The 27172-nt window shown below is 44.3% G+C and overlaps 1 protein-coding gene across 7 annotated transcripts in view; it reads right to left on the bottom strand.

Annotated features, from left to right (window-relative positions):
• Positions 1-1793: 1793 nt before the first annotated feature.
• The window catches only part of SYBU (syntabulin), a 71150-nt gene continuing 45771 nt past the window's right edge, over positions 1794-27172 (bottom strand). For 4 of the 7 annotated variants that reach the window (XM_054590410.1, XM_054590408.1, XM_054590409.1 and 1 more), the window contains 4 exons: positions 13492-13594; positions 7010-7213; positions 5238-5387; positions 1796-3735 (listed from right to left, as the gene is read on the bottom strand). In XM_054590410.1, coding sequence (XP_054446385.1) covers positions 2631-3735; positions 5238-5387; positions 7010-7213; positions 13492-13594 — 1562 coding nt within the window. In that variant the 3' untranslated portion in view covers positions 1796-2630. Of the gene's footprint in view, positions 3736-5237; positions 5388-7009; positions 7214-13491; positions 13595-27172 lie in introns of all 7 variants that reach the window. The other 3 variants (XM_054590406.1, XM_054590405.1, XM_054590411.1) reach the window with 2 other exon arrangements.

The raw sequence follows: 27172 nt of genomic DNA on the forward strand, positions 1-27172 counted from the left end.
TCTGTTTAAGGTCTGTTAATGTATCTCATTGCAAGAGGAATACATTCAAACCAACCCTGCCATGGTTTACGTGGCACCATATGAGCTAGCTTCCGGCCCCCCTCTCCGAACCTCTCCGTCCCCTTCCTAGCCACACTGGCTTCCTTGATGCCCCTGTAAAGGACTGGGCCCTCTTCTGTCTCCTGGCCTTTCCGTTTGTTCTTTTTGCAACATTTTATTCACCAAATTTTCATATGACCAGCTCTTTGTCATTTATCAGTGCTAAAGTTACTTCTTTAGAGGCGTTCCTTTCCTTCACTCCTGTCACCCTTGGTTAAAACACCTCACTTCTGTCCTTGGAAGCACTTACCACTATATATTGGGTTGGCCAAAAAGTCCATATGGTTTTTTCCATAAAATAAAAGGCACATTTTTCATTTTCACCATTAACTTTATTGACTTGGATGTTTTGAGTATGCTGGCTAACTCCCATGTGGTAGAACATCTGTTAATTGTTCTCAATTAATGTCTCATTTTGATTGCTATCAACTTCAACTGCTCTACCCAACTGTGGAACACCATCCAGCAAGAAATCTCCAGCATGAAACTTCACAAACCACTTCTGACACGTTCAATCAGTCACAGCACCTTCTCCAAATACTTCACAAATCTTTTTTTTGCTTTTCAGTTGCATTTTTACCTTTCTTGAAATAATAATGCACAATATGCCAAACATGTTTTTCTTCTATTTTCACTATTAAAATAGCTACACAAAAATTCGTTAATTTTGATAGGCTTTTTTTTTTCATGCACACTTATATGACAGCTGTCACAATACAATTTAACAAAAGTGTTTCAAATGAAGTTAAAGACAACTAAGTGCTACTAGAGCCAGCTAACAGAAAAAAGGAAACAAAGTTTTTGGCCAACCCAATAAAATTATCTCATCCATTTGTTGGCATACTCTGCATCTTTCACAGGCAGAATGAAAACTCCCTGAAGGAGGAAACTATCTCCTTCACTACTGAAGACCAGCCCAGTGAAGTGCCTAGCAGGTGAGCACCCCGTAAGAATTTGTTGGATGAATTATTTCATTCAATAGCTATTGTTAGAACACCTCCGATGTGCCACATACTGTTCTAAGTTCTTGACATAATCTGTGAGCAAAGTAGAACAGAAATTCCTGCCCTCAGAGAGCTAATATTTTAGCAGGGAATGGGCAATAACCAGGACATAGTAGGTAAAAATGCAGTGTTTTGTTTAAAGATGGTAAATGTTGCATGGAATTTAAGTTTCTGGGTGAGAACTTAGGATCTTCTCCAGGCCTCATCCTTTTGTGCAGTAAAGTAGAAAAGGCATTTGCTTTGCAGACACTTGAAATCCTGGCTTCTAGCGACGAACTAGGACATTCTGAGCAATTCACCTCTTTGCGGCTCAGCTCCTTCATCTGTAAAATAGAATAGTACCCACCTCACAAGACTGTGTGAGGAATAAATTAATACAGATAAAACACTATCTCATCCCTTCCCAGCCACCCACCCTTGCCCTATTATTCCAAGGGAAGGAGGGCATATGGGACTAGCTTATTCTCCCTCTCTGCACCCTTAACATGCGTGGAAAAAAATCAACTCAACTTTCCTGAAAGTACTCAGCACATCCTTACTGAATAAATACATAGTAAAACAAGTGTATGGGTAATTTAAAAGCACACAAAGAACCAAAACCAATGCTACTTTTACTCAGAAACAATGCTTTTTAAGACAGAGTAGGACATCTCCACCTTTGTTAAGTAATAATCTTCCATCTTTCTCATTTCTTAAGGTAATCTCATTTTTACAGACCCCTATTGATAACAATGAAAGGATCTGCTGCCCATTTAACCTTTGTTATATATCAAAATAAAACTACAGAGGTAATTATTTTATAGGAGGATAAAACATTTATTTAACTGGAAACACTAATGTTTATTTTCATCATGCTGAAGTGTGTGGTTACAAACAGTTTCCAATAAAACACTATTTATAATAAGCAAAAAATAAGTTAATACATTGTAAACTTACATACAATTTCATCAGTTAACAGGTTTAAGAACAAACAAGCCATTTTAAGACTTTGGAGCTACATTTAGTAGAAAACTGCAAACACTCAAATCTTATCAACCCCAAGTAAGACACCAAAGGACTAATCAAGACTCCTTCAAACCAATGACACAAATACATGTTTATTTTTGGTTACAGTCCCCTGCTATGCACAAGACCATTGGAATGCTGGAACAATTACACGTCTGAAAACGGCACGAAGCAAAGCAAGGAGATAACATGCCAGCCTTACAGAAGCTGTCTTGAAAGTGCAAACTTTGCATTTTCTCTTCCTGAACCACTAGGGAAAGAACGGGTACCTCAGACGACACGGCAGGGTCACGAGCATGCTTTCTACACCACACCGGTGGGACATTGACTTGAACCAGGTCTCCATGCCTTTGAAGATACCTCGGGTCCTCAACAGTGAACAGGTTTCAACTAAATATAGTGCAAATCAAATACCGAGGAGCCACACGACAGAACAGAGGCCGCCCTAGGTCGACCTGCCGTTTCTCCACCTGGCACCACACGACACGGGACAGATTGGCACACGGGAACCACCTCTTCTATCTAGGTTTTGATATGGAAGGCGGTGCGGCGCAGCGAATGCAGGGCCACCACGCAGCAGCCCCGGAGCAGGGCTCCGATGTTGTAGACGGGATCTGTCCCCCCTCTCTGAGTACTGAATGCCCACAGAACGGTGGGGACCACGGGGGCAGCCACGGCCAGGAGATCCACCAGGAAACTGTGGCTCCAGTACTGCCGCCCGACGGCCCCCCGGGCCAGCGGGATGATGCCGTCCAACCTTTCTTCTGCGGCGCCTGCAAAATCCAGCTCTCGCATGAGGCGGTTTGCAGGAGCTTGCGTTTCCACCGTGGTGTACGGGGTCTCCACGGGAGACAAAAGGATGGCTGAGTTTGGATTCCTTGGAGTTAAATCAACCACTAACGCGGAGAGGGACTCCAGGAAGCTCCCTGTGGAGTCGGCCACAGACTCCTCCGGGGACGCTGAGCTCGAGGGACAGGGGCCCTGGAGCTGGAGCACATACTGAACGAGCTCGGAGACCGCAGGGCTGTAGGGAACCACGTCGGTCTGCACGGCCCGCTCCACCACCTCGCCGCCCTCCTCCGGGCCCGCCGCCAGGGGGCGCCCCTCCAGGCCCTTCGCCCCCGCGGGCGGGCGCAGCAGCTCCACGGGGCCCGCCTCCGTGGTGGTGGCTGTCACCAGCTCATCCAACGAATCTGTGCCGTCGGCCACGCTCTCCCCCGCCAGCAGCTCGCTGTCGGCCGCTTCCTCCGTGGCCTGCCCTTCCAGGGACAGCCCACCTGCCATCTTGCCAAAAGGGGCGCTTCGGGTGAAGCTCTTCTCTGGGGAGTCGCACGGGAGGTCCAGGCAGAGCTCATCCCTCAGGGAGCCGCTGTGCGCCATCTCCATGCTCTGAAGGAGGGACTCCAGCTTCTTGTTTTGAATGTTTATGTCCACGAAGTATTTCTGAATGCCTTTGTCTTTATCGGCCAGGCTGCTCCTCATGGTTTCGATGACTTGCTTGAGCTGCTTGATCTCTTTCCTGGCTTCCTTGAGGGCCAGCTGGGCCTCCACCCGGTGGCACTCTTCTTCAATCCAGTCTTCTCTCATCCGGGCCAGCTGGGACTTCAGCTCCACAATTTCCGTTTCCCTGCAGTGAGAAGACGAGCAAGGCTGAGAAACAGGTCAGCTCCGGCCAGGTGGCAAGCCGCTCTGACGCAGAGCCAGGAGCCCACCCCCTCCCCTTGAAACACACAGGCCAAATCGGTTTTGACATTTTTTTTTTCTTTCGCAGGTATTAGCCATGAATGCCCTCCACCCCAACTGTAAAATGGCTCAAATAATCATGGTAGAGTCAGAATACAAAACACTACTATTGTGTTTGCTTTGTTTTGTTTTTTGAGTGCTCACTACATGTCAGACATTGCATTAAGTACGTTACAAGCTTTATACTCTATTCATTACTTAATATTTGAAATTTTCTTATTAGGACACATTAGAGTCTCAGCTTTTATCACCGTAGCCGACCCTTTTATATACTTAGACTTTGTGGAAGCAAAGTTCATTTCACTTTTAATCACCTATCTAAGAAAGCAGAATTGTTCTGATCATACTTCAATGATAACTTTTGTTTAAGTCATATAACTCTACATATTGCAAGGACTTTGTGATATGTTGATTATTCTATCTCTTCTTAGGTAAGATGATAGTTGGTCCATCCTACACTGAAGAGAATAGATCCTCTTTTCTTATATCTTTCACAGGACTCTATTTCAAGATCTTAGTTGGAAAATTTTCCTTACATATAATTTCTCCCTATGTCCTCATATTCTCCGTAGATAGGTAGACCAGGAAGTCAGGGTCCTTGTATGTACGAAGAGATGTTAGTGTCACTACTTTAAGTTCAGGCTTGAATATTCTCTAGATTCACTGCCTTCATACCCCCCTCCCACGGCTGCTCGAACCCTCCCATGGTTTCCTCAAATCCTAAACCAAAGATGTCCACAGAGTACGGTCTGACAGCAACCTTACCCTGGGTTCACGGCTACCCTGGTCAGAGCTCTGCTTGGCCATCCTAAAGTGTTCCAGGGAAAACCATCAAGCAGAGAATCTGGGCTGCTCCAAGACGCCAAAGGTCTTCTCTCCAAGGTAGGATCTCTTAAGCATGGGGCTGCTTTGTTTTGTTCTGTTTTGACCTTAGTACTTGGCCAAGAATAACGAACCTCTTCCTTCGGCACAGAAATAGCTTGCAGGGATCACAGCGCACACAGCCAGCCCCTCTCTCACAGAAATAAACAGAGGTTAATAGAGGCTCACTGTGTGTGACCCATTCTGCGGGAAGTGTGGCTTGTTCGTCTCAGTGTTCCTGCCATTTAAAAATAGTCAGGCACACACCCAGCTCCTCACATCAAAGTGGCACACACCCAGAAAAAGCAGGCGGTCCCCTCCACCCTGTGTGTGCGTGTGTAGGGGGGAGTGTCCTCTCAACGCCTCAAACAGCCAACTCTTTTGAGAGAACTGATTTATGAAATAAGAAAATGAAATAAAATCACACTTCTTCTTTTCTATTTTTCTAGAGTGTGGTTTCATATTTCATTTTATAGGAAGGAAAAAATTGTCCTAAACCACCCAATGCCAGGACTGTGGGTTCACCTCTCATGGAGCCGGCGCTCAGACTCCTTCAGCTTGGTCTTCAGGTGTCTCACCGTCACCTCTTTCTGCTGCAGAGGAGTCAAGTACTGCTCTGGATTTGGGGGCTTGACACCATGGTTTTCACCACAGGACATGTACCTTCCAGACCGCCTGAAAAGGACAAGTCATGAAATGTTACTTTTTGCCCCATTTCTTTTTGTGTGAAAAGAGACGTGAAGGTGCAGAGAATAGCTGGAGAAGACATAGCAGCAGTGGGTTGGGGTCTTAAACCTCAGCCGCATGTGACCTCACTGTGCACGGGGACAGAAATACACCTGCCAGTCTCAGGATGTTCATTACTTGGAAAATCGGGGTGCTGTTTGTGGAGGGCGACAGGGGAGAAGGATTCTCCGTGGCTTCCCAATGGCCTCACACAGAAGAATGCACAATTGTCCGTGGGCCTGCCTGTCAGCTCAGAGTAACACGCTCTTATGTGAAAGGACAATGAGTGGGGGCAGGGAGGGAAGGGAGCGAGATGACCTAACTTTCCACACAATGTGCCCTTAAGATCCCGATTGTTATTAGTTGAATTCAGATTGTTCTGGAATCAGTCCCCGGAGTGAGTGTGCTGATTCGGTGGAAAGTTTCCTCCTTCTGACGGGAGTGAGGCTACACTATTCTCCCCAGAGTGTGTTTTGTAAGAGAGGGGCCCCATGTTCTGCAACAACACCCCCCCCCAACCCCCAGCTGGAATCCAGCCCCCCTCAGCCCGGCCCGGGAGACGGGCTTCCCTCCAGTGAGAGCACTGACTGATGGAACAGGACACCCGGAGGCACAGGGCTGAAGAGGGAAGGCTGGCAGCTTCTTCCCTGACTCTGGACCCCACCCAAGCCACTGCACTCGCCCTGTTCCCGCTGCCCCTGCGCTCCGTCCAAGATGGCCCAAGTCCAGTTCCCAGTCCCCTTGTCGTAGCCTGTTTGGATGTGCAGTTCCTTCTTTCTGCCTCCTTGATCCCTCCCACCCCCCCACCACCAAGGACTAACTAATTCCTTACTTGACCTTCAAATCTCATTTCAATTTTACCTTCTCAGCAAGACCTCCTCTGATCCCTCCAGACGTGAGAGGGACCACCTGACCACCTTTTACATATGCATATACTTGCAGAATCATCTTAACGTGTGTTTTAAAAACTTTATTGATTGACTGATTTTAGAGAGTGAACGGGGGCGGGGGGAGAGAGAGATTGATTTGCTTTTCCACTTATTTATGCATTCATTGGTTGTTGATTCTTGTATGTTCCCTGACTGGGGATGAAACCCACAACCTTGGCATATTGGGACAACGCTCTAACCAGCTGAGCTTCCTGGCCAAGGCATCTTAATGTGTTTTTGTCATTAGATGAGTAAGGCCTTTCTTCTTCTCTGGGCGGTACTCACAGGGACCATCACTGTTGTTCACTGCTCTGTTCCCAGCACTTCACACAGTACCTGGCACAACGTGGTACTCAACACACAGCTGGTGTTTGAACAAACACATGAATGACTCCATTTTTCCTCCCTGTCTCGGCACTACTTGCACTGCTGAAACTTACAAAAGACTGCGGCTCGTGTCTTTACTGCAGCAGCCCTTAAAGAATTAGCTGAGTGTGAGAAAGAACAAAGGGTCTTATTGCAGAAGAAGGCAGTGAATCAAGGGTTGCATAACTTTTTTATTTATTTATGTTTTTTAAGAAAACTTGCCAGGTAGGACAAACGAGGAACCATGAATTGAAAGCTCTATCAGTACACACTCACCTCATGACGGGGCTGCAGTCACTTCCTTTGTAAGAGCCGGAGTTGCTGCTACTTGGAGAAGAAGGGGCATAGCTGGGGTGGGTGTTAACAGGGCTCAGCTGATTCCTGCACAGCATGGACAGCAGGTCCTTTTCCCGGGGGGATGGCGGGCTGTTGCCAGGTTTGTGCGATGAAGCTCCGTTGCTCCGCCCATGGGGACCTCGACTGGGGAAAAGCATGAAAAAATGTTCAGCCTCTTGGGGCTACAGGTGCCCAATGCTAATGCTTTACTCCTTAGAGCTAGTTACCACTAAGGGAATCCGACTTACAGAGTGGAAAGAAGCAATATAATTCCTGGTGCAACCTGCCCCGATGCCTTCCTTCCCACCTGTCCGATACTTTTTCTCCTTGTGACGTCAGCACAGGTCATCTCACCTCTGCTGTTCTTTTCAGTGGTTTCTGACCGCAAAGTTTGTTTTGGATTAAACCCAATTGCCCGCGAGAAACACAAACTGTATAAATATTGATTTGGTTTAAGTTCATTTTGGAGGCTGTTGTGAAGGTGTGGTTTTTGTTCCAGGACACCTGTTTCAACTTTAAAGCTTGCGTTTGGTTCCGGTTGGGGTAAGGGAATTGGGGTGGTTCCTTTGGAGGATGGGAGGAAAAAAGGGTTGTCCGTAAAGAAGGAGAAGAAAATAGGACAGATAAACATAGTCTACAGAAATGTATCGAGTCCATAATTTTGACCACCTATTTTTTCCCCTCCCCAATGACTTAGCACTACCTTTACCATTTAACTACTGAAATGTTGGACCAGCCACTTCTTCATTGCCTGCTCTCGTCTTGCCCCCCTAGCAAGAGGCTGACGCTGTGGCTAGAGTGGCCTTTTTGAAATGGGATTTGAAGATCACGGCCGTCCCCAAGGCCACTCACTGTCTCCCCACTGCCTCCACAATAAAGGACAAACTCCTTAACAGGCTCCCATCCCACTGCCCTGCCCTGCCTATCCTCTGCCACTCCTCCCCCAATTCCTGCCTTCCAAATGACAGTTTCCTACTGATCCACGCTCCCCACTATCTTTATATTTTTAAATTGATCATTTTCTCTGCCTAGAATGCTTTCCTTCTGCTCCCTACCCTAAGCCTCGGGGTACCTCCTACTTCGAAACTGGTGGGAACCTGCTCCAAGCAGCCATCTCTGGATTCCTCTTTCTCTAGGTTGGTGTAGGTGCCACTCCTTGATGCTCCCTAATGCCCTGTGCAAACCTGCATCGTGAAGGTTACCACACTGCCCCACAACTGCAGGCCTGCTTGTCTTTCCCACTGGACCAGGGCATGCCGACGGCAGGGACATAGCCTGGTCTGTATCCCCACTGCTGCCCGGCACATGCTAGGTGCTCCTACATGACTGATACCTGAATTAATTGGATTTACGTCTTGGCATGGCTACCTCTCTGGAATTTAGGCAAGTAAGCCACTGAATATATGGGGACATAGAACAACTTCTCCTGTTCTCCTCACACAGTAGACTGTGTGTGAGTGCACTCGATAAGTTGCGAAGGGCAATTCAACCGCAGGGTATTACATTATAGAATAAACTCGTTGGGACTTCCCTGTGAGTCTAGCACCAGAGGAAGCATGTTGAGAATGTCAAAATTACCTAAATAGGATAACAGTTCTGGGTCAGGAAGGTTTCTGGATGATGTTACAAGAAAACAACAGGGAACAAGACACCTTTCACAGAGCAGCCCTACTTTTCGACAATCCCCCCCGACCGCCCGCCCCACGCCATCTAATTATAGCTGCACCCAACTGACACATCTCAATGAGAAACGTGTGTAAGTGGGAATATGAGAGCACATGTGGGCATACTTGGCTCCATAACCACAATTACTTATTGAAAATCAAATGCAGTTTCAACTAGCCATCAATCCAGTGACTCACACATAAATGTAACGTCACCACGTTTGAAAGTTAAAAAGTTCTTTCCTTTTGAAGTCATCCAAATGGACTCTGCCTCCATTTCATGAATAGGGGACACTTTATATAGAACAGATGGGTGGATGGCTTTGTGACAAACCAACTTGAGGAGCTCGGTGGTGGGAGGCCTTGGAGGAGCTGAAAAGGACATGTATCCTGGCTTGGATTCGCTTCTCCGTGCTGCACTGCTAAGTCTGGCACCAACAGACCTATTTCTTAATGTGGCTGTGGGAAATCTGGAGGATTAGCCAGTGCAAGAGAGGAAGTAAAGAGCAATCCCTAATTTTGACCTGGGGGATTCTATTCCGAGTTAACCTTCACCAAGGACCTTGTGTGACCCCAGCCCTATTCCCAATGCTTCATGGACACTGTTTCACTTAATCCTGACCATCATGCTATCTGGCTGCTACAGTTATCATCTCCTTTTCTTATTACATTGGTGTAATCATTCAGTTAAGTAACTTAGGCTCGGGGAGGGGAGGGAAGAAAAACTGGCCCAAGGACACACAGATGAACTGGGAATGAAATTCAGGTCTTTTAATTCTACAGAAATGTCTCCTACTTTACACAAATGGAATACACTGGGGCTTGTAAACAGGTATATTAGGTACTGGCCTTGTATGTGGTTATTACTGGAAGAATTTGCCACTGACTTCTTTAGTGTGGCATGTGCTCTAAGATACAAATTAACCTAGATGTGGATTTCGTAAGAACTCATTTGCTATACAGAATAAAGCAAAAACTCTTAAGCTATTAAATATTACTAAAGTACAATAAAATCTTCAAATATATTTTAGGAAATGAATTATTAGACTGTTTGCAATAACTTTTACGAAAGAAACTACATGCTTAAAAATATCTGTTCTGTTCCTTACATTAGTTTAGTTCAAAAGCTAACACATGTGGGCACAAAGTCATCATGGTTGATGATAAAATATTTTCAAAGTAGAACCAGGGATTCCATATTAGTCACAGCTGTGAACAGGCAAATCCAATGCCACCCTCCTCAGCCCACCCTAAATCCCCTGGTTTGGTGGACAAGAATGAAGTCCACAGAGGGGAGGTAGAATTCTGCTGCCCCCACCCCATTCCTGCAAGCATGAAGATGATACACGGGAAGTGAGAGAAAGGGACAAGTGAAGGGGAAACTTCAGAAGGGGCCCAGGAATTTCTATTCCCCAGCCATTGCCCGATATGCTAGGTAACATTCTTATCAACACCATCATCATCACCATGATCATTGCTATGGGCTGAATTGCGTGCTTCCCTAAATTCATAGGTTGAAGCTCTAACCCCCCCAGTATCTAAGGATGTGACCATATTTGGAAACAGGGCTTTCCAAAAGGAAATGGAGTTAAAATGAGGCTCTTAGGGTGGCCTCTAATCCCGTTTGACTAGTGTCCTTATAAGAAGAGATTTGAACACAGACAGAAGTCTTGGTGAAGAAACGAGACAAGATGGCCATCTAGAAGCTAAGGAGAGAGACCGCGGAAGAAGCCAATCCTGCTGACACCTTGATCTCATACTAATAGTCCCCAAAATTGTGGGACAGTAAATTACTGTTGTTCAAGCCACCTACTCTGTGGTATTTTGTTAGGGCAGCCTTAGCAAACTAGTACGATCATCACAACCATTATCACCACCATCATTACACAGCAGCAGCAGCATGAGGCAGATGTGGCTACTGCCTTATTTCAAGAAGGGGAGACCTAGGCTTGGGCTCTGGGTCTCACACCTAATAAACAATGGATGCTGACCTCGAGTCCAGGTCTCTTGACTCTGAATCTCAAGCTGTTTTACTTTTCACTTCTGTCTGCCTCTGACTAGATAGGGTTTTAGTTAAAGAAAGAGAATCCCTCAGACACATCAGCAGAGTTGGCCTTCTAGAAGAGATCATTTGTAAATCTCTCATGTTTTGTTTTTAAAATCACCTATTAAAAATATTCTCACCAACTCCAACTGTTCTTGTTTTTCCCACCTCCTTTTTACTAAATGTTCCTGCCACCCTTCCTCTCAGGAGCTAATTCTCCACAGAGAAAATTCCTTTATTATAGGAGGAAGGAGCCAATTAAAAAGGTTACAAGCTATTACAGAGTTTGGCATGAACACCGGCCCGTCTAGAGAAGGTGCCCTTGATGCATGGTCCTACAGAACACAAAGATGACATGAAATGCCTGAGCTATTTCATCATAAAAATCTACTCATGGTGCTCTGTGCCCAGGTCAGATTTTTTTTTTTAAGTAAGGATAATAGAACACTGGCTATTTCAGTTTTCCACTTATTAAGCATACATTTCATTTGCACATAATGATATTTAGCTATTTTATGTTTAACACATCAATTTTAAATCACTTAGAGAAATCATCAACTCCAGATTTGAATATTTTCTCTAAGTCACTCAGTATTATTGACATTACTTTGCAATTTAATCATAAACACAAATTCTTTTGAAATGCTTAATAGAATTGGCTTTTTTTTAATGCTTTTTTTCTTTCCTCTCTGTTCTTTGATCCCTTGCACCATGTGTATAGGATACTTTCTTGAATGGATTAGATAAGTGGTTTATTCTCAGAGCGAGCCACATCTGATTTATACAAAGAATGTTTATATTCATGTCCTCTGATCCCAGAGGCACTTTACTTCCAAAATAGATGGTATTTGGAAATAGAAAAATTGTGCTTTTTAACTGTGGACTTCACTCTTTTGTTGTAGATTTGTCTGGCTTCAGCTTTGTTTTTAATAAACTCTACACGGTGGGTCCCAGGCCCACTTGTAAACATCAGCCAAAGCTTCTACTTACCCAAGGGGAATGAGAAATGCTTGCTGACTCCTGGAAATGCAAGATTTTAGAAATAAAACAGTTTTTATCCAGGAAGGGAACTTAAAAAATCATGTAGTCCAACATTTTGTATGCAAATTTGGACACTGTGGCTCAGCACAGTCAAGTGACTTCCCCACAGTCTAAAGACAAATCATCCCCAACTGTCTTGTGGCTCATCCATCGCTTGTTCACTCACGTCTCTGCTCAGAACTTACCCCGTGGCAGAGCTCTCCCAGAACCAGCCTATCTAAAGTACACCGCACACCCCATTACTCTCTTATAGCCATTCCCTGCACGTTCTAAAAATAATTATATCATTTATGTATTTATTGTCTTCCCCTGCTAAAATGAATATAGTTTTCATGGTGTTTTGTTTACTGCCATCTCTCCAGAACCTGTCATAGTAGATGCTCAACAAATACTTGTCAAATAAGCCACTGATGGTAGCGGAGAATCCTATCCCACCCAATGTGAACAGAGGCTCCCATTTCTCCCAGTCTCCTCTCCCCCAATCCAAATAGCATCCGTGGTGACCCTGGTTGATGTTTACTATGCTCCAAACACTGACTTCACACTTTACCAATTGCATTAACCAATTAACCCTAATAATAAACCCTATGAGATGGGTAAGACTACAGCCCTATTTTTTGACAATTACTAAACTAATGTTTATTTTTATTTATTTTTTAAAATATATTTTATTAATTATGGTATTACAGTTGTACCAATTTTTCCCACTTTGCCCCCCTCCACTGAGCACCTCCCACTCCCTCAGGCAACTCCCCCACCATTGTTCATGTCCATTAGTCATGTGTGTAAGTTCTTTGGCTACTCCATTTCCTATACTGTAATTTACATCCCTGTGGCTGTTCTGTCACTACCAATTTGTACTTGTTAATCCCCTCACCTCTTCACGCATTCCTCCACACCCCCCACCCATCTGGCAACCATCCAAATGCTCTCTGTATCCATGATTCTGTCTCTCTTCTTCTTGTTTGCTTAGTTTGATTTTTAGATTCAGTTGCTGATAGATACGTAATTATCGCCATTTTATTGTTCATAGTTTTGATCTTCTATTTTACAGATGAAATAACTGAGGCAGAGAGACGTTAAGCAACTTGCTCAGGGCCTCACAGCCTGCAGGTGAAGCTGGCATTCAAACCAGGTAGCCTGACTCCGGGGCCCCCACACTTAGCTCTTTGGCTCTGTTGACTCTTTCGGTGGTGGCCACTCATGCCTCTGAACTTCATACTTCCTTCACCCGTTCCCCAAGTGAATGTTGGGGTGCCTAGAGGGTCACTACGCTTCTTTCACAAAGATTTTAAACAAGGAAGCTCAGCTGAAGGAATAAAAGGATGAAGCCAAAATCTTCACAGCTAAAAGATAATAGAGACATAAAGAGGAGGTGGGGTGGGAAGTGGGCAACTAGCTTAATACCCAGGTGAGCACACAGGCGAGTGAGGAAGAGAGAGTGGAGTAGACACGGAGCCAAAAGCTGCAAGAGAGATGACATAAGCCACGCCATGTGATCACAGGAGGAAAGGCAGAGAAGAACACTGATTTCAGATCACTAAGAAACAAACAACAGTCGCTCACCGCATAATAATAAAATATGAACGGGCAGTAATGTGGGTGGCTCTAGGGAAACATCAAGTACAGGTGTAAAGCATCTTAATAATTACAGAGCAGGAGACAGTGCCTACTTGCGTGAGGAAGAGGACCGCTTGCTTCCTGCGGCAGACATGTGGACCTCGGGGGCGGAAATGCTGCCAGTGCTACTGGAGGAGCTGAAATCGGCTTCACTACCTGAAAAACAACAGGGGAGACAGGAGGTGAAGGGAAGGAAACTGAGAACACGCCGGCCGGTTCCCCGCCCCACCCCGAGGTCCCTGGCTCCCTGCCTTTGCATCTAACTCAGCAGGTGGCAAGATTCCAGAGCTCCCAGTCTCTTGTCTGTTTTCCCCAAAGCAGGCAAGAGAAGGCGTAAACGCATGGACTTCATTTCATAAACACAGCTTAGAGGCGCAGGAAAGCCGGTCTTCCAGCAGACAGTATGCCAACAGTGACCCACGTGGGGGAGAAATGCACAGGCGCCCCCACCCCCCACCCCCCGCTGCCCCCTGGCCCTGCCGCGCTGTGAGTCTCAGGCTCCCTCAACAACATCAACACACTGGCCCAAACTTGAAGCAAAATGAAAAGTGTGCTTGTCAGTCGCAGAGTAGTTTTTTCAAGAGAGTTTATCTTTGGGTTTCTGAAGTCAAATAGCCAGGCTTGCAGTTGGCACATTAGGGTCTGGAGACAATCACCCGGTGAGAAGCAGCCAGGAAGAAACCTGGGCTCCAGATACCCCTGAGCCAACGCTATCTGCTTATTGACTTTCTCTGGCTGCAGCTGTGGGTTTCCTATAAAAAACAGCCTTAACGAAAAGCAGAAATTAACAATTCCAAACAGAATGAGAAAAGTTTGCAGTGACAGAACCTCTGAATTATAGTAAGTTTGAACTTTTAGTTTTATTTGGGGGGGGGCAGTGGAGAGAGTATTCATTAGTTTACAAAGATCACATTACAATCTTGAGTACAGACTAGAGTTTGCTATGTAATTAGAAACATGTTGTGTGGTAGAATAGTTAATATGAATTTGTTTTCAACAAAAAACTGTAGGTAGTTGTGAAATTGTAATGAAAATAATTCATGGATTTCCTGGGGAAATCAAGGAAGGGGGAAGAGAGAACAAGTGGGAAGAAGAAGCAGAGGATTAAGAATAAAAAGATAAAACTCCATGTGCTTTCAGAAAACAAATCTAGGTGTACAATGTAGTTGGCCTTGCCTCTCAGCTCCTACAGCACAATTCCTGACTCTCCGCTCTAGAACCTAGGCCAGCTCACATTTCTGAGTAGAGGAAAATATGAATGATTTAAATCCCTTGAGTTCCGAACAAGCAGCAAACAATGATTATAATAAAAACTATTTATTGAGTGGCTAGTAGAGTCCAGGGCCTGTAAGAGATGGTTTCTAGTCTTCATATTTTTTAGAGCTTTGTAAAGGCAGACACCAATCTCACTGTTCTACAATTGAGGAGACCAAAGCTGATTTACCCAAAGCTTGTGAGTGAAAAATCCTGCCCAGCACAGAGTCCCTGTGGTACTTCCATGACCCATGCTGTACCCTTAGGAAGGCAGTGCGAAAAGAGCGTCTTGGAAGGGTTCCAGAATAAACTATAGAAGACCATCTCGCCAACTGGCGAGATGAGCCATACTTGCACGATGTGAAGATGTGGCCAGTATGGCCCACTGGGGAACAGATCTTGTCACTGATGGAAACCATCGCATTAGTTTTGCTAAAGGGGAAGGTAAACAACAGCAAGACAGAGAGAGAGAAATCCCTCCCTGGCTTCCAGGACCTCTCAGGAAGTTCAGCCTCTTCTGGGAAAGAGATAAAGAATGATCCCTGAGCACACAGGACAGGACTGAATTTGACTTCCCAGCAGAATTCTGGGAGGATTAGGGTGGCAATTTATCAGGATAGGATGGGCTATTCCTTCTGGATTCCAGAGACTTTGTCTAATGATACAATGAACACTAGAAGATCCCCAGACTTAATTAGTTGCCTCTGAGAAATGCACTGGCTAAACCATAGTATTTACAGTCTCAAGGATTCATGGCTGGTCGTTGTATCTAGTCCTGACAGCCTCATTTAACCAGCCTTTCCGCTAGTAAATTATCAGGTTGGTTATTAAATCATAAACTTGGATGCTTTTCAAAAATAGATGCTGTGGCTACAGCTACCAGGCTTAAGATATTATTTCTGCTCTGGCCAGGTAGCTCAGTGGGTTAGAGTGTTGTCCCAATAACCTAATGTTGCAGGTTTGATCTCCAGTAAGGCCACATAAAGAATCAACCAATGAATGCATAAGTAAGTGGAACAACAAATTGATGTTTCTCTCTCAAATCAATATGTAAAAATTTTTTTAAAATTTCCTAATGTAAAATTATTACTTTGAAGTGCCCAATTTTCATTCCTTAAAAGATACACAGTAGCCATCAATCATAATTTAACTGTTTGCATACAAATGGAAATTCTTAAAGAGAAACAGACAATTGCTGAGAATTCACTCTTCCCTCATGATGCCTTTGATCTGCGGTAATTATGTTCTCTGTACTGAAGGGACAACTTTGTTCTGCACTTTATTGCTTCTGGAACTAAACATATCGACTCATGTATTTTCAGGGCCTAAGATCACTGTGTTCCTGCGCTTTTCAAACCTATATTCTGCACATTTGAGAGAGATTAGAAGGCTCATTCAGGATACCCAGGAGATGCATTCAGGACTATTTGAGTAAAAGGACAGTGAAAAATATATATGCCACTTCTTGACTATTTCAGTGTATGATTTGAAAAAATGTAAACTGTTTCCAGTTTGGTTAATGCAATGTAAAGTCAATGCACTCTATTTAAGGGATACACAGAAAAGTCAGTTTTACTACATCATCTGATCTACTCTCCCCAGTTACTAGGCAAGTTAACTAAAGAGAAGACTGGAGACTTGAAAACCCCCATTTATGTCTTAGCTGACAACAATGACACAGGAAGGAGAGGTGCTCTTTATTCACTTCCTTTAAACAGTGAATGCAATGAGGTTAGTGTTGTGGGTGCTGTAGTTCAATGCTTTTTTTGGGTTACTAAAAATCACACAAAGACAGTACCTAACCTAAAAATACAGGCCCTGAGTCAGACAGTGGGGTTCAAATCCCACCTCTGCTGCTTATTCGGTAGAGCACATTAGGTGTGTTACTTCACCTCTCTGTGCCTCAGTTTCTTAATTGTGAAGGGGTTAAAAAAACAACTTCTATTATACTATACATTTCCTTTGTAGATAATTTAGAAAATAGCAACAGCCCAGACGGAAAAATGTAGTCTATCAATTCCATCACCCCCCAAAAAAACCCACAAAAAACCGCCCAAAACGATAGTTAACCTTTGGATACAACTATTCAGACTTCATACTTAATGCATTATCATGTAACCTAATTGTTTTTCCTTTAACATGTGAGCATCTTTAAAGCATACCACATTTTGTTTCATTAAATCAATGCCTGTGTAGGCTTTTTCCAATCTTCCTACTATTAGTAACAAACACTAGGTACCAGAAACCATCCGAAGCATCTTCTCCATATTAAATCATTCATTCCTCATGACAGAACGGACCCTATGAGGTAGGGACAATTATCATCCCCTCTTACAGATAAAGGCAGGGAAGTTGAGTGACACAAACAAGGTGACACAACTACTAAGAAGTGGAATCAAGTTTGGGGCCCAGGCCTTCTGACCGCAGGGTCTATGTTCTTAAACACAGGCTTGATGTTCAATGGGTATCTTTGAGCATACAAATTTATATCCTTGTCTGCTTATTTCTTTAGAAAAAATTCCTAAAAGTAGAATTTTTAAGTCAAAAAATATGCTCAATTTAAATACCTTTACTATTTCAATATCATTAAACATTAAAGATGTTTTCTATTTTAATATTTAGTAATTGCCCCATTTGCCTGTATGTAGATACACAACTGGGTGTCTCTGATGTCTCAGAGGACTTGACAATACTTGGATGTTGAAGAGTCATGCTTGAAAAGCTGAGAGGAATTTAAAATATGCGTATCCAATTCATCCGCATTCATGCTGTCTTTGTTCCTTATCAATATTGTCTTCCATCAACGGCTGTGGTTGGTGGAGCAGGATTCCAGGACTGAGCAGGCAGGATGAGCTTGACCTTTAAGACACCTTGTGGTGCTAGTTCTGGTGCCTGAGCGTCCTGCAGCCAAAGGCGTTTTCCAACCATAAGCTATGCTCACCAGCCTCCAGAAATTCTGGTGGTTTTTCATTTGGTAGGCTTGCTGGATTCTGTTGAGGGGTGTTACTTTATTCATGGTGCTGATACTAAGCATTCTCTCCATGTGATGGAAAGTCCAGGAATTAAAGAAGGAAAAATGGAAACAAAAAGAATATGTGCAAAAACTGACTTATTTTTTTAAAATACACTGCCTGCGATGTGGTCTCTCAGGACGTTATTAATTTTGCCTGCTTTCAGGATCCTGTGGAGCCCTCATACATCAGTACACCACGGGCCTCTAAGAACAGACCGATCCTGATGTCTACAATGCTGAATGGAGCCATTCTAACCAGAGACCGATGCACCCCAAATCCTTCTCTATCCTTAGGGTGTCACTGCAAAGCTATCAGATTAATTCAGGTTGGCCACCTGTATCCCCACCTCAAATAGAGGCAGCAAATTAAAAAAGAAAAAAAAAACCCCAAAAGCCAGCCCCTCATCCCTTCATCCTCTCGTTCCCTGTCCCCACACACAGATACACAGATCTTTTATTTAAAGGTCTCTAGGGAGGAAAGATGAGCCATTTTCAGTGAAGCCAAGCAGAGCTATCAGGGAGCAGCTGGGGCAGTGGACAGATGTAATTATACAAGACACTATAAAAGATGCTACTCCACAAAGCGGATTCAGAGCTGACCCTTAGCTGCAAAGCTCTGGGGTGCGGGCAGCCAAGGAATCCAAAAAATGCTTCACAGGCCAGACAGGACTTTTGTTTTAGATTTTGCCAACTATTCCTTGAACCTGCTATAGGTGTTTATCTCAGAATGGGACTATTTGATCAAAAAGCCAATCAATTGATTAAAAAAATATAGAGAGCTATTCTTAAATGTCAAGAGAAGTCTTCCTGAAAATTGTAAATGTCACTTCTGTTTATAGCATAATTTCAGAAAAGATTTATTTTCGTTCTGATTGATGTGCAATGAATGAATGGAGTGGCCATAAACATAAAAGTATATATGTATATAAAAACATATATAATACATACATTTAAAAACAAAAAAGAAGTTCAAATTTAAAGTATTTAGAAGTGAATAATATTGTATTGCTAAATCTACATAAAAATAAAACTACTTATGGAAAAATACCAGTCAAAATATTATAAATAGAAAGAAATTATTTACAACATATGACAGGTATAGGGCTAACCTCCATAATTCACCAAAAGCTTATACAAATTTGAGGAAAAAATAGCCTAATAGAAAAATGGGCAAAGGACATGAACAGGCAGATGAAAGAAAAACTAAAAGAAGAAACAACAAATGACCAATATACATGAAAAGCCATACAATTTCACTTATAACATTAAAATGTAAATGAAAGGATTTTTTTTTCCATCAGATTGGCAAAAAAGAAACAAGCCCAGTTTGCTAATACTGGTTCTGTGAAGGGTCTGGGGAAACCCCCTCGTAAGAATTAGTAAGAGTGAATGGAAGCGACATGCGTAAAAAGAAAGCTGCGCTGCCTGGATTCACCCTGCACAGAGGCGTGCAAAGGGACTGCCTAACTGTCCATCCGGAAGGATTCTGTAATCAAGTAAAGGAGTGACATGAACCTGTGCGCGCTGAGTGAAAAGATCCAAAAACATCTAGAAAATCAGTAATTAGTTAAGAAAAATAATGGGCATGGCATGTGTGCTTTTGTGTAAACAAATCTAAAGGTATCATATAACCAGCTCTATGCTTTTCTGGAGGGATTAAAAAAGATCTGTTAATAGTGATTTCTCTTGGGAATGGGGCAGTGAGGTTATAGAGAGACTCTTCATTTTATATCTTTCGGAACCATTTGGCTTTTCTAACCATGTGCATTTACTCTTATTATAAAAATTATAAATAGGAGTCCAGTGTAATTATGATTAGTTTCTTCTTTTAAAAAAAAATCTGAAGTTTTGAAAGTAAAGATGTTCTATAATAAAAATAACTACACCATCTAATGTAGTAGGAAGAGGGCTTTGGAGTCAAGCCACATGGGTTTGAATCATGGCTCTTTTCTCTGTGGAGCCTGAGCAAGTTACTTACTCTCTCTCTCTCTGCCTTAGTTTCCTTATCAGTAAAATGGGGATGAAGATATTAATAGTAAGTACTGTGAAGGGATTGTGGGAATTAGGTGAAACATGAAAAAGAAAATTAGAACAGTGCCTGGAAAATAGCAGACCCTAAATATATGTTAGCTTTTACCATTTCTAGCTAAAATCATGGGTTTGATAGCTAAAGGGCACTTCCTACCCCACAGTAGGAAATACCTTATCCTACTTAAGTTATACATTTTTATAAACACTCTTTACAAAAGGTTGTTTTCCCTCAGCCATTCTGTAGTGGAGACCACATTTCTATTTTTCACTCTGTGTGTGTGCATGCAATAGACTACGTCCAAAGATCTATGGTCCTAAAGGAAACTTCCCAAGGACTCTCCTAAAAATCTCTAGAATTGCCCTGGCTGGTGTGACTCAGTGGACTGAGCACTGGCCTGGGAACCGAAAAGTCGCCAGTTCGATTCCCAGTCAGGCTGCAGGCCAGGTCCACAGTTGGGGCCATGCGAGAGGCAACCAATTGCACATTGATGTTTCTCTCCCTTTCTCCCTCCCTTGCTCTCTCTATAAAATAAATAAATAAAACTTTTAAAAAATCTCCAGAGTCAGAGAGGCCCTGGGCAAATGCACACAGATTTATATCAACGCCATCCTAGCAGAAGCCAGTCCCCGAAGCCCAGTAGCTCTGAACTTCTGAGAAAGGGAGGGAGCTTTGGAGAGGAGGCGCAAGAAGGCCAGCCAGGGGCAAAGACCGCTCCACCTAGTCCACTCCTTTATCTTGAACTGGCTCAACCACCTGTCCTGGCAGAGATATAGGTAAACCACCTGCTGAGAAAGAAAACAGATGAAAGAAGTGATAAAGAAGTTGTAAAGGAATTGCAAGAAAGGAGGAGGAAGTGTAAATCTCTGATGGGGCGAAAGTGTATGAATTTCCCACAGGGACCCAAGATACATTTAGTTTTCCTCTGTTTCACTCCCAGGGGAAATTAATATGGTGGGTGCATTGGCCAGTGTTAGTAGAGCACAAAGGAGAGAATGGGCACTGTTTGACTTTGCGAATGACCACCTAACCTCCCTGGGCCTGCTTTCTTCATTAGGAATAAATAAGTATGTGGCTCTGTCAATTTACCAGAAATGGCCAAGAGGAGAAAGCTAAAGAAGAGATCAATCAGTTCAACCAGAGGCCTATAAGACACCTCTAAAGTTCTCCAGGGCCCCTGGCATGCACTACTCAGTATCACCAGAAGGGGGTGCCAGCTTGTAAATTCACACACTCACAATGTCAACCTAAAGAAGGCGGAGCCCGCCTCTACCTCTCACTAGTTAATGTGTTCTTGGCCAAGTGTTTTTAACCTCTCTAAGTCTTAGTTCTCTCATTTATGTATTACACATGTATATGCGCATGCATATATATGTACATGTGTCCATTTTTAGAGGTTAACTTATTATTTCATGAGAATCTATTGAGCACCTGCCATGCGCTTGACAGGTTCATAAACATTAATCTTATAATTAATATTAATAACACAATGATTCCTAAACCTTACTGTGCCTAGGATCACCTGGGAAGTTGAATAACAGTGCAGATTTCCTGGCAACACTCACGGAAGTTCCAGTTCAGAAGGCCTAGGAGGAACTCAGGAATCTGCATTTTAAATAATTTTTAATAATTGTCAGGAGGAGCACTCCTAAGATAAGAGCACCTGGCCATCCTTCTCTGGGTCCAGTCATTTCCTCAGTGGGAAGTAAAACGTGAGTGAGCAGAGGCTAACGGACATAGGCAACCAAGAAAAAGTTCATTTATAGGCCAAGCACACAGGAGCGAAGAGTTTCATTATAGAGTAACCTGTCTCCTCACAGCTTGCCGGGAACATTTTTACCTGGGCCAAATGCATTTTCAGAGGATTAGCAGGGAAATGAGGACACAGAGAAGGCATAAGTTGTTCAAAACTGGGCAGTTCCAGTCACACTCCTGTGCAAAAACGTTGGTGTGTAAAGCGTGTAGGAGACTTGGCAGTTCATTCGTGATTGGAAAGTCCTCCCAATCCTGTTTGAAAGAGAAGGGGCCCCTACTTTAGAGTTGGGAATCTCAACCACCATTTGTTGGAAAGAAACACCTCTCAATCCAGCCTGCTCTCCCTCTGGGTTATCCCAGCAGCCCTAACATGCTGCCTTTGGTGTGGTCCATGTGTCCATGGCTGATGTGCGCAGTGGCACCAAAGGAGCCTGCATCATCTCCCACACTGAATCAGCTTCGGGCGTAAGACTTTCAGCAGCTTAGCTAGAAGGGAGCCCTGCCCCCGGCCGCCCTTCATTGAGTACATCAGGGAAGGGTTCCACCCACAGTGTCCATGAACTTCATGCACATTGATTATTTTAGGGCCCTGGTAATAGCGCAAGGCAAAACACCCTGAAGAATTCTCCAGACTCTCACACGTTCTTTCTCCTTGATTTCTTGCTGAATATCCTGTACTAAACTGAATTTTGGCCCCTTTAAAAAGCTAGCTGGAGAGCCTACTGCTTCTATTTAAAGAGAAGTGTTTATCCAGTGTTTACCAAAATGAGGTGCCTGACCTCACTTTGTCAGGCAAGAAAACGTAAATCAGGGAAGAGCAGCAGTCGAGGCGCAATGGGGGGTTCAAAGCAAGGGTGTCACTGTGAGGGTGTTAATAGGAGGGAGGAGGTGATGGGGGTGGCAGAGAGAAGTGGAGACTGAGATGCCGCCAACATCTAAAAGTCAGGGCACAGCTAGGATCCGTCTGTGACTTTAAGTACAGATCGTAAGGGAGAAGGAAAGGATGGGCCTCCTTGGAAGTCACCTCTTATTCCATTTTCCTCAGTGACGTGGTGCTGTCTGCAAGCAGTTCGAGACCACAAATGGAACAAAACACCCACTTGTGAGGAAAAAGATGACATAATTTACAACTCACCGCAGAGACATGCAACGAGGGCTCTAAAACACCGTTTTTAAAACTCTCACTTCTGTCCCTAAGTACAGCTTTGTAAATAGTCTCTGAGGCCTAACAGCCTTGACTGCCTCTCTCCGTCCCCGTCACCACCATGTGACAGCCTCCAGGGCACAGCGTGCACATCTGCTGTCCACACACAGGCTCCTTCCCACCCTTGGCAGCCGCACCAGGTGTCACGGTCCACAACCTACACTCAAGGGGGTCCCCAGCTGCTCACTCCCGCGACGTCCTCAGCAGCAGCATTGACCTTCACCTTCACTCCACTTAGCCGTCGGCCAGCCGAGTTCCATCCCTGGACCCTGCCAGCACTCGGCCACGCTCCACTTCTCGCATCTGACATCCTTTCGCCACTCGTCACAAAGCCGGAGCACTGACGCTAACTTACACCTGCCTCCTCCTCCTGTTCACCATTCTCCTGCTTTCTGTTTTACAAAGAATGGCCACATCTATATGTATTCCTAGAAAGTGGATTTGCTTTCTGCTTTTTAAAAAAGAACAGGTTATCATGATATGCATAAAATCTTTGGGGATGATTTCCACTCAAAATAACATTGCGAAAATTCTCCACATAACTGCGGTGCATCCATCTGACTGCTATATAATATTTCATTTGTAGGACTTATACCATAATTTATTCCTTCATTCTCCTGATAGTGAGAAAATAAATTGGGTTTCTTGTAGTTACTCATGTAGCTAGATTTTCCATTCTGATAAACATCTATTTGCATTTCCAGAGGCACAAGTGTCCTTAAGGAAAAAAAAATGAAAAGAGGAAGTCCACTTTTATATAATGTTTTCTGAAGGGAAAAAGAAGTGCTCTGTGGTTCACCTGTCCTCACACTCCTTTCCCTGTCATTGTGACGGACAATCAGTGTTAAAGGCAAAACCAGCATCTCTGCGTTAACCCATCTCAGGTTTAGGATCCAACATGCCTACCGTGACCCTTGGTACCAGTGTTGTTCTGGCCCAGAGTAGCCCTAAAAGATTAGGAAGAACCTGATGTCCTTTGGGTTTGGCTTGGGTCACTCATGGCCTTTCCCCGTAGCTTTGGCAATGAGACCAGCTGACCCAGACTTACCAAATTATGCTGAGGGGGACAAAAAAACCCTGTCCTAGGGCGGGAAGGATAGGGGACAAGTGGCTGCATCCTTGTGAATGTGCGCCAGTGCTTCACGCAGCCCAGAACTTGGTTAAGCACCTGGTTATAAGGCCACACTCTGCAGTGCAGTCACAAGTAAGGGAAATACCTGAGTTTTAAAACAGGCCCTGCTGTTTCAGAGAAGGGGACGCAACTGTGTAAAAGTCTGTGTTAGAGAGAAAGTGCCCTGCTTGAGAAAAGTGAAAGCCAAAGTCAGTATTTCTATCTCTGGATTAGCACCTAAGCATCTAGGCATCAGATCTGATGTTTGGTGCTTCAGAACATCCTGTGAACTTAAATAAGTAGGTCTGTGGAGCAGGTCAGGCAATTACAGGGTAGGTTTTAAACCATCCACTGCTCCTAAACTCACCCGCCATCTTCTCATTCCTCTAAGACAGTCGTTGGCTAAGGGTGGCCCTAAGTGAGCATCATTGGTCCCACCTGGGAACCCATTAGACATTCAGGTTCTCAGATCCCACCCGGACCTACAGGGTCAGCAACTCCGAGGCCAGGGCGGGGCTCAGTACTCCGGGTTTTAACACACCGTCAGGATCTAAGGTCTGAGAACCTCTGCTCTGAGACCCTCTCTGATAGAGACCCCTCATCTAGCAGCTCCCTGAACAGCTGCCGCTGAGAAACAGCGTAGGCTTGACTGCGAATTAAAATAAAGCTACCCACCACCATGCACATCGTGGGGGTCCTTGTTACATGTTTCACATTCAAAATGAGTCCATTTCTTCATTTACTTGGCATAATACTGAGGGTTGCTAACCATGCTTCCTCTAACTGACAATCTGTATTTGAAGTTGTGGTCAAAAAGCAAAGTCCTGCCTTGGAGGGTTCTGAGTTCAAATGTCCGATTTTTCATTTAATGACAGTGCGACTCTGGCAAGCGCGTTACCTCTTTAGCCTCAATTTCCTCACTGTAAAAAGAGATCAAAAGAGTGCCTGTCGCATGGGGCCACTGTAAGGACTAAATGACATGATGGGTACTGGTGTAAGTGCGCAATAAATATCCATCATCGTCCTTGGCCCACTTACCCATATGTTTGGTATGTGTTGGTAAACACTAAGTTTCTCTAAGAATTCTTGCATGTGGGCACCACAAACTGTCTGTGGGTTTTTTTTTTTCAATACTGTGTACGTAAAAAGTGCCTGACTAAACTCTTAATACCAGTGATAAACTTATTACGGGTTACCTGGCTTCTCTCAGTATTGGTCAGAAATGGCCTATTATATTCACACACTTTCAATGTGTTTTACATGTATTCTCACTGCATCCTCACATCAAATGCAGGAGAGAAGTGCAATTTTATTCCCATCTTACAGAGGAGAGAAGGAGGGAACAGGTCCCTTGCTCAAGGTTGCACAGCTCGTAAACAGTGTAGCTGGGATGTGAAGGGCCGCCATTTAGGCTTCAGAACTCTCACACCAATAAATGGATTAAAATATGCCTTAGACATTAATAACATACACCTGCATGGAACTTCAACAGCTGGGAAATTCTGGGTTTCCCATAAGAACATGCTTTGGCAGGGGTGCTGCTGAAACCTTTGAAAATTCATTTGCAAGTCGTCTGCAGCAGGGGCCTTCCCAAGATTGTCACCGCTCTGTTCTATGGAGCGTCACTTAGTGAACACAAGTAATTTGTGAACATTGACCGCACTAGCAAGGAGATGCTCTTTTTTTGGCACAGGGACCCTTGAGGCTGAGGTATTCACCTACCTTCAACAGAGATATTGAAATAAAGAACAAACGGATAGTAACCAAAGGGGCGGGGGGAGGGGATAACAGGGAAAGAGGGGAGAGGTCATCCTGGAACCTGTATAAAGGACACATGGACAAAGCCAAAGGCAGGTAGGATGGAGGGTGGGAGGTGGGGATGGGTGGGGCGGTGGCGGGGAGAGTGATGAGGGGAAATGGAGACAATTGTTCTTGAACAACAATTTTGAAAACAATTTTTAAAAAAGATTGAATCTTTACTCTTAAATGAAAAGTTACCATACTGTGAATACCCCTAGAAGTATTGCTATTTTAAAACATCTAACAGAAGGGGCTCTTCATGGTGTTTTTTCTGAGGACCAGAAAACAAGTGTCACCTGAATTCTTTGCTGAAAGTACAGATTCCTGGCTCATACCCCAAGACCTGCTGACCGAAATTTCTTGGGTCATTCCCATAAGCCACATTTTTTACAAATTGCTCAGGGGATCTTTCACGCACACTGAAGTTTGAGAACCACTATAATAAATAGCTCTGGTTTTAAACGTTTAACTATAAATCACAGCCACCGGCTCCAATCTGTCTGTTTAGGAGCTCCGCGATCTGGCTGCTCCCGCGCCTCCTGAACGCTCCGCCCCAGGCCTTCGTCCTCACCCGCAACGCCCCCTAGAATTATGAAACGGCCACACACTCTGTCCCAGCTGCTCGGTGTGGCTCTGTGCACTCCGCCTTCCACTCTGCTCCAGAGCATAAACCTCACTAGATGATTCCCCCACTGACACCCTTTAACGGCAGCCCGTGTCTTTACGATAAAGCCCGAACTCCCTGGCATCGTTTACAAGCCCTTTGTAATCTCTCCTGCCTCCTCCTGCGCGCCCCAGCCCGCAGAACCACCGCGCTTCCTGAAGGCCGCGCACTGCTCTCCAGATGCTCAGTTTTCACACACGCTGTTCCCTCTACCTGGATTATTGTCCTGTCCCTCTGGGCCACGCTAGCTGCTAGCTGTCCTTCAGGTCACAGGTTGGCTTCCACCTTTAATTCCTTCAGGAAGGGAATGAGGTGCCCCTCCTATACGCTCTCACTCACCCACAATATAACAAGCATTTATTACATTGCACTGCAAGGTCTGTTTGCCATGTCCAAGGACACTGTCAGCTCCTTCAGGGACATTGTATCTAGTGTCTAATGCAGCATTTAGCGCGCGCACAGTAGGTGTTGTCCCCTTAAAAGATTTCAAAGCATTAAAGGCCCCTCTGCTCTTGGCATTCAGCAATGGTTCCCAGAAATGCTCTCTACGCACCCGCCTTCCTCTGTCTCTCCCTTTAGGTTGGTTGACAGGCTGCTGCTGCTGGCAATCAGGATAAATATTCCCTCTGCTCGCACCTCCACCCCATACTCCCAAGTTTCTTAAAACTCATTTTCAGACTAAAACTGAACATGCAAAACCCTGGAAAGACCTTCTGTCTCGTTTATCACTGTATTCCCAAAGCCAAGCCCAGTGCCTGGCATACAGCAGACTGAGAAGAATATTAATTGAATGAGGAGAGAAAGGGTACTGAAAGAAATTTCAGATAGGCTTGTGGAAAGAGCACCGCTAATTTTTGAGAAATCACAAAGGAAGGAGGTAGCAGGTTGGAAGTTGACAAAAAAG

This window comes from Pteronotus mesoamericanus, unplaced genomic scaffold, assembly GCF_021234165.1.
Source record: "Pteronotus mesoamericanus isolate MK-2021 breed Mesoamerican mustached bat unplaced genomic scaffold, CSHL_Meso_final scaffold_174, whole genome shotgun sequence".
Classification (NCBI taxonomy): Eukaryota; Metazoa; Chordata; class Mammalia; order Chiroptera; family Mormoopidae; genus Pteronotus; species Pteronotus mesoamericanus.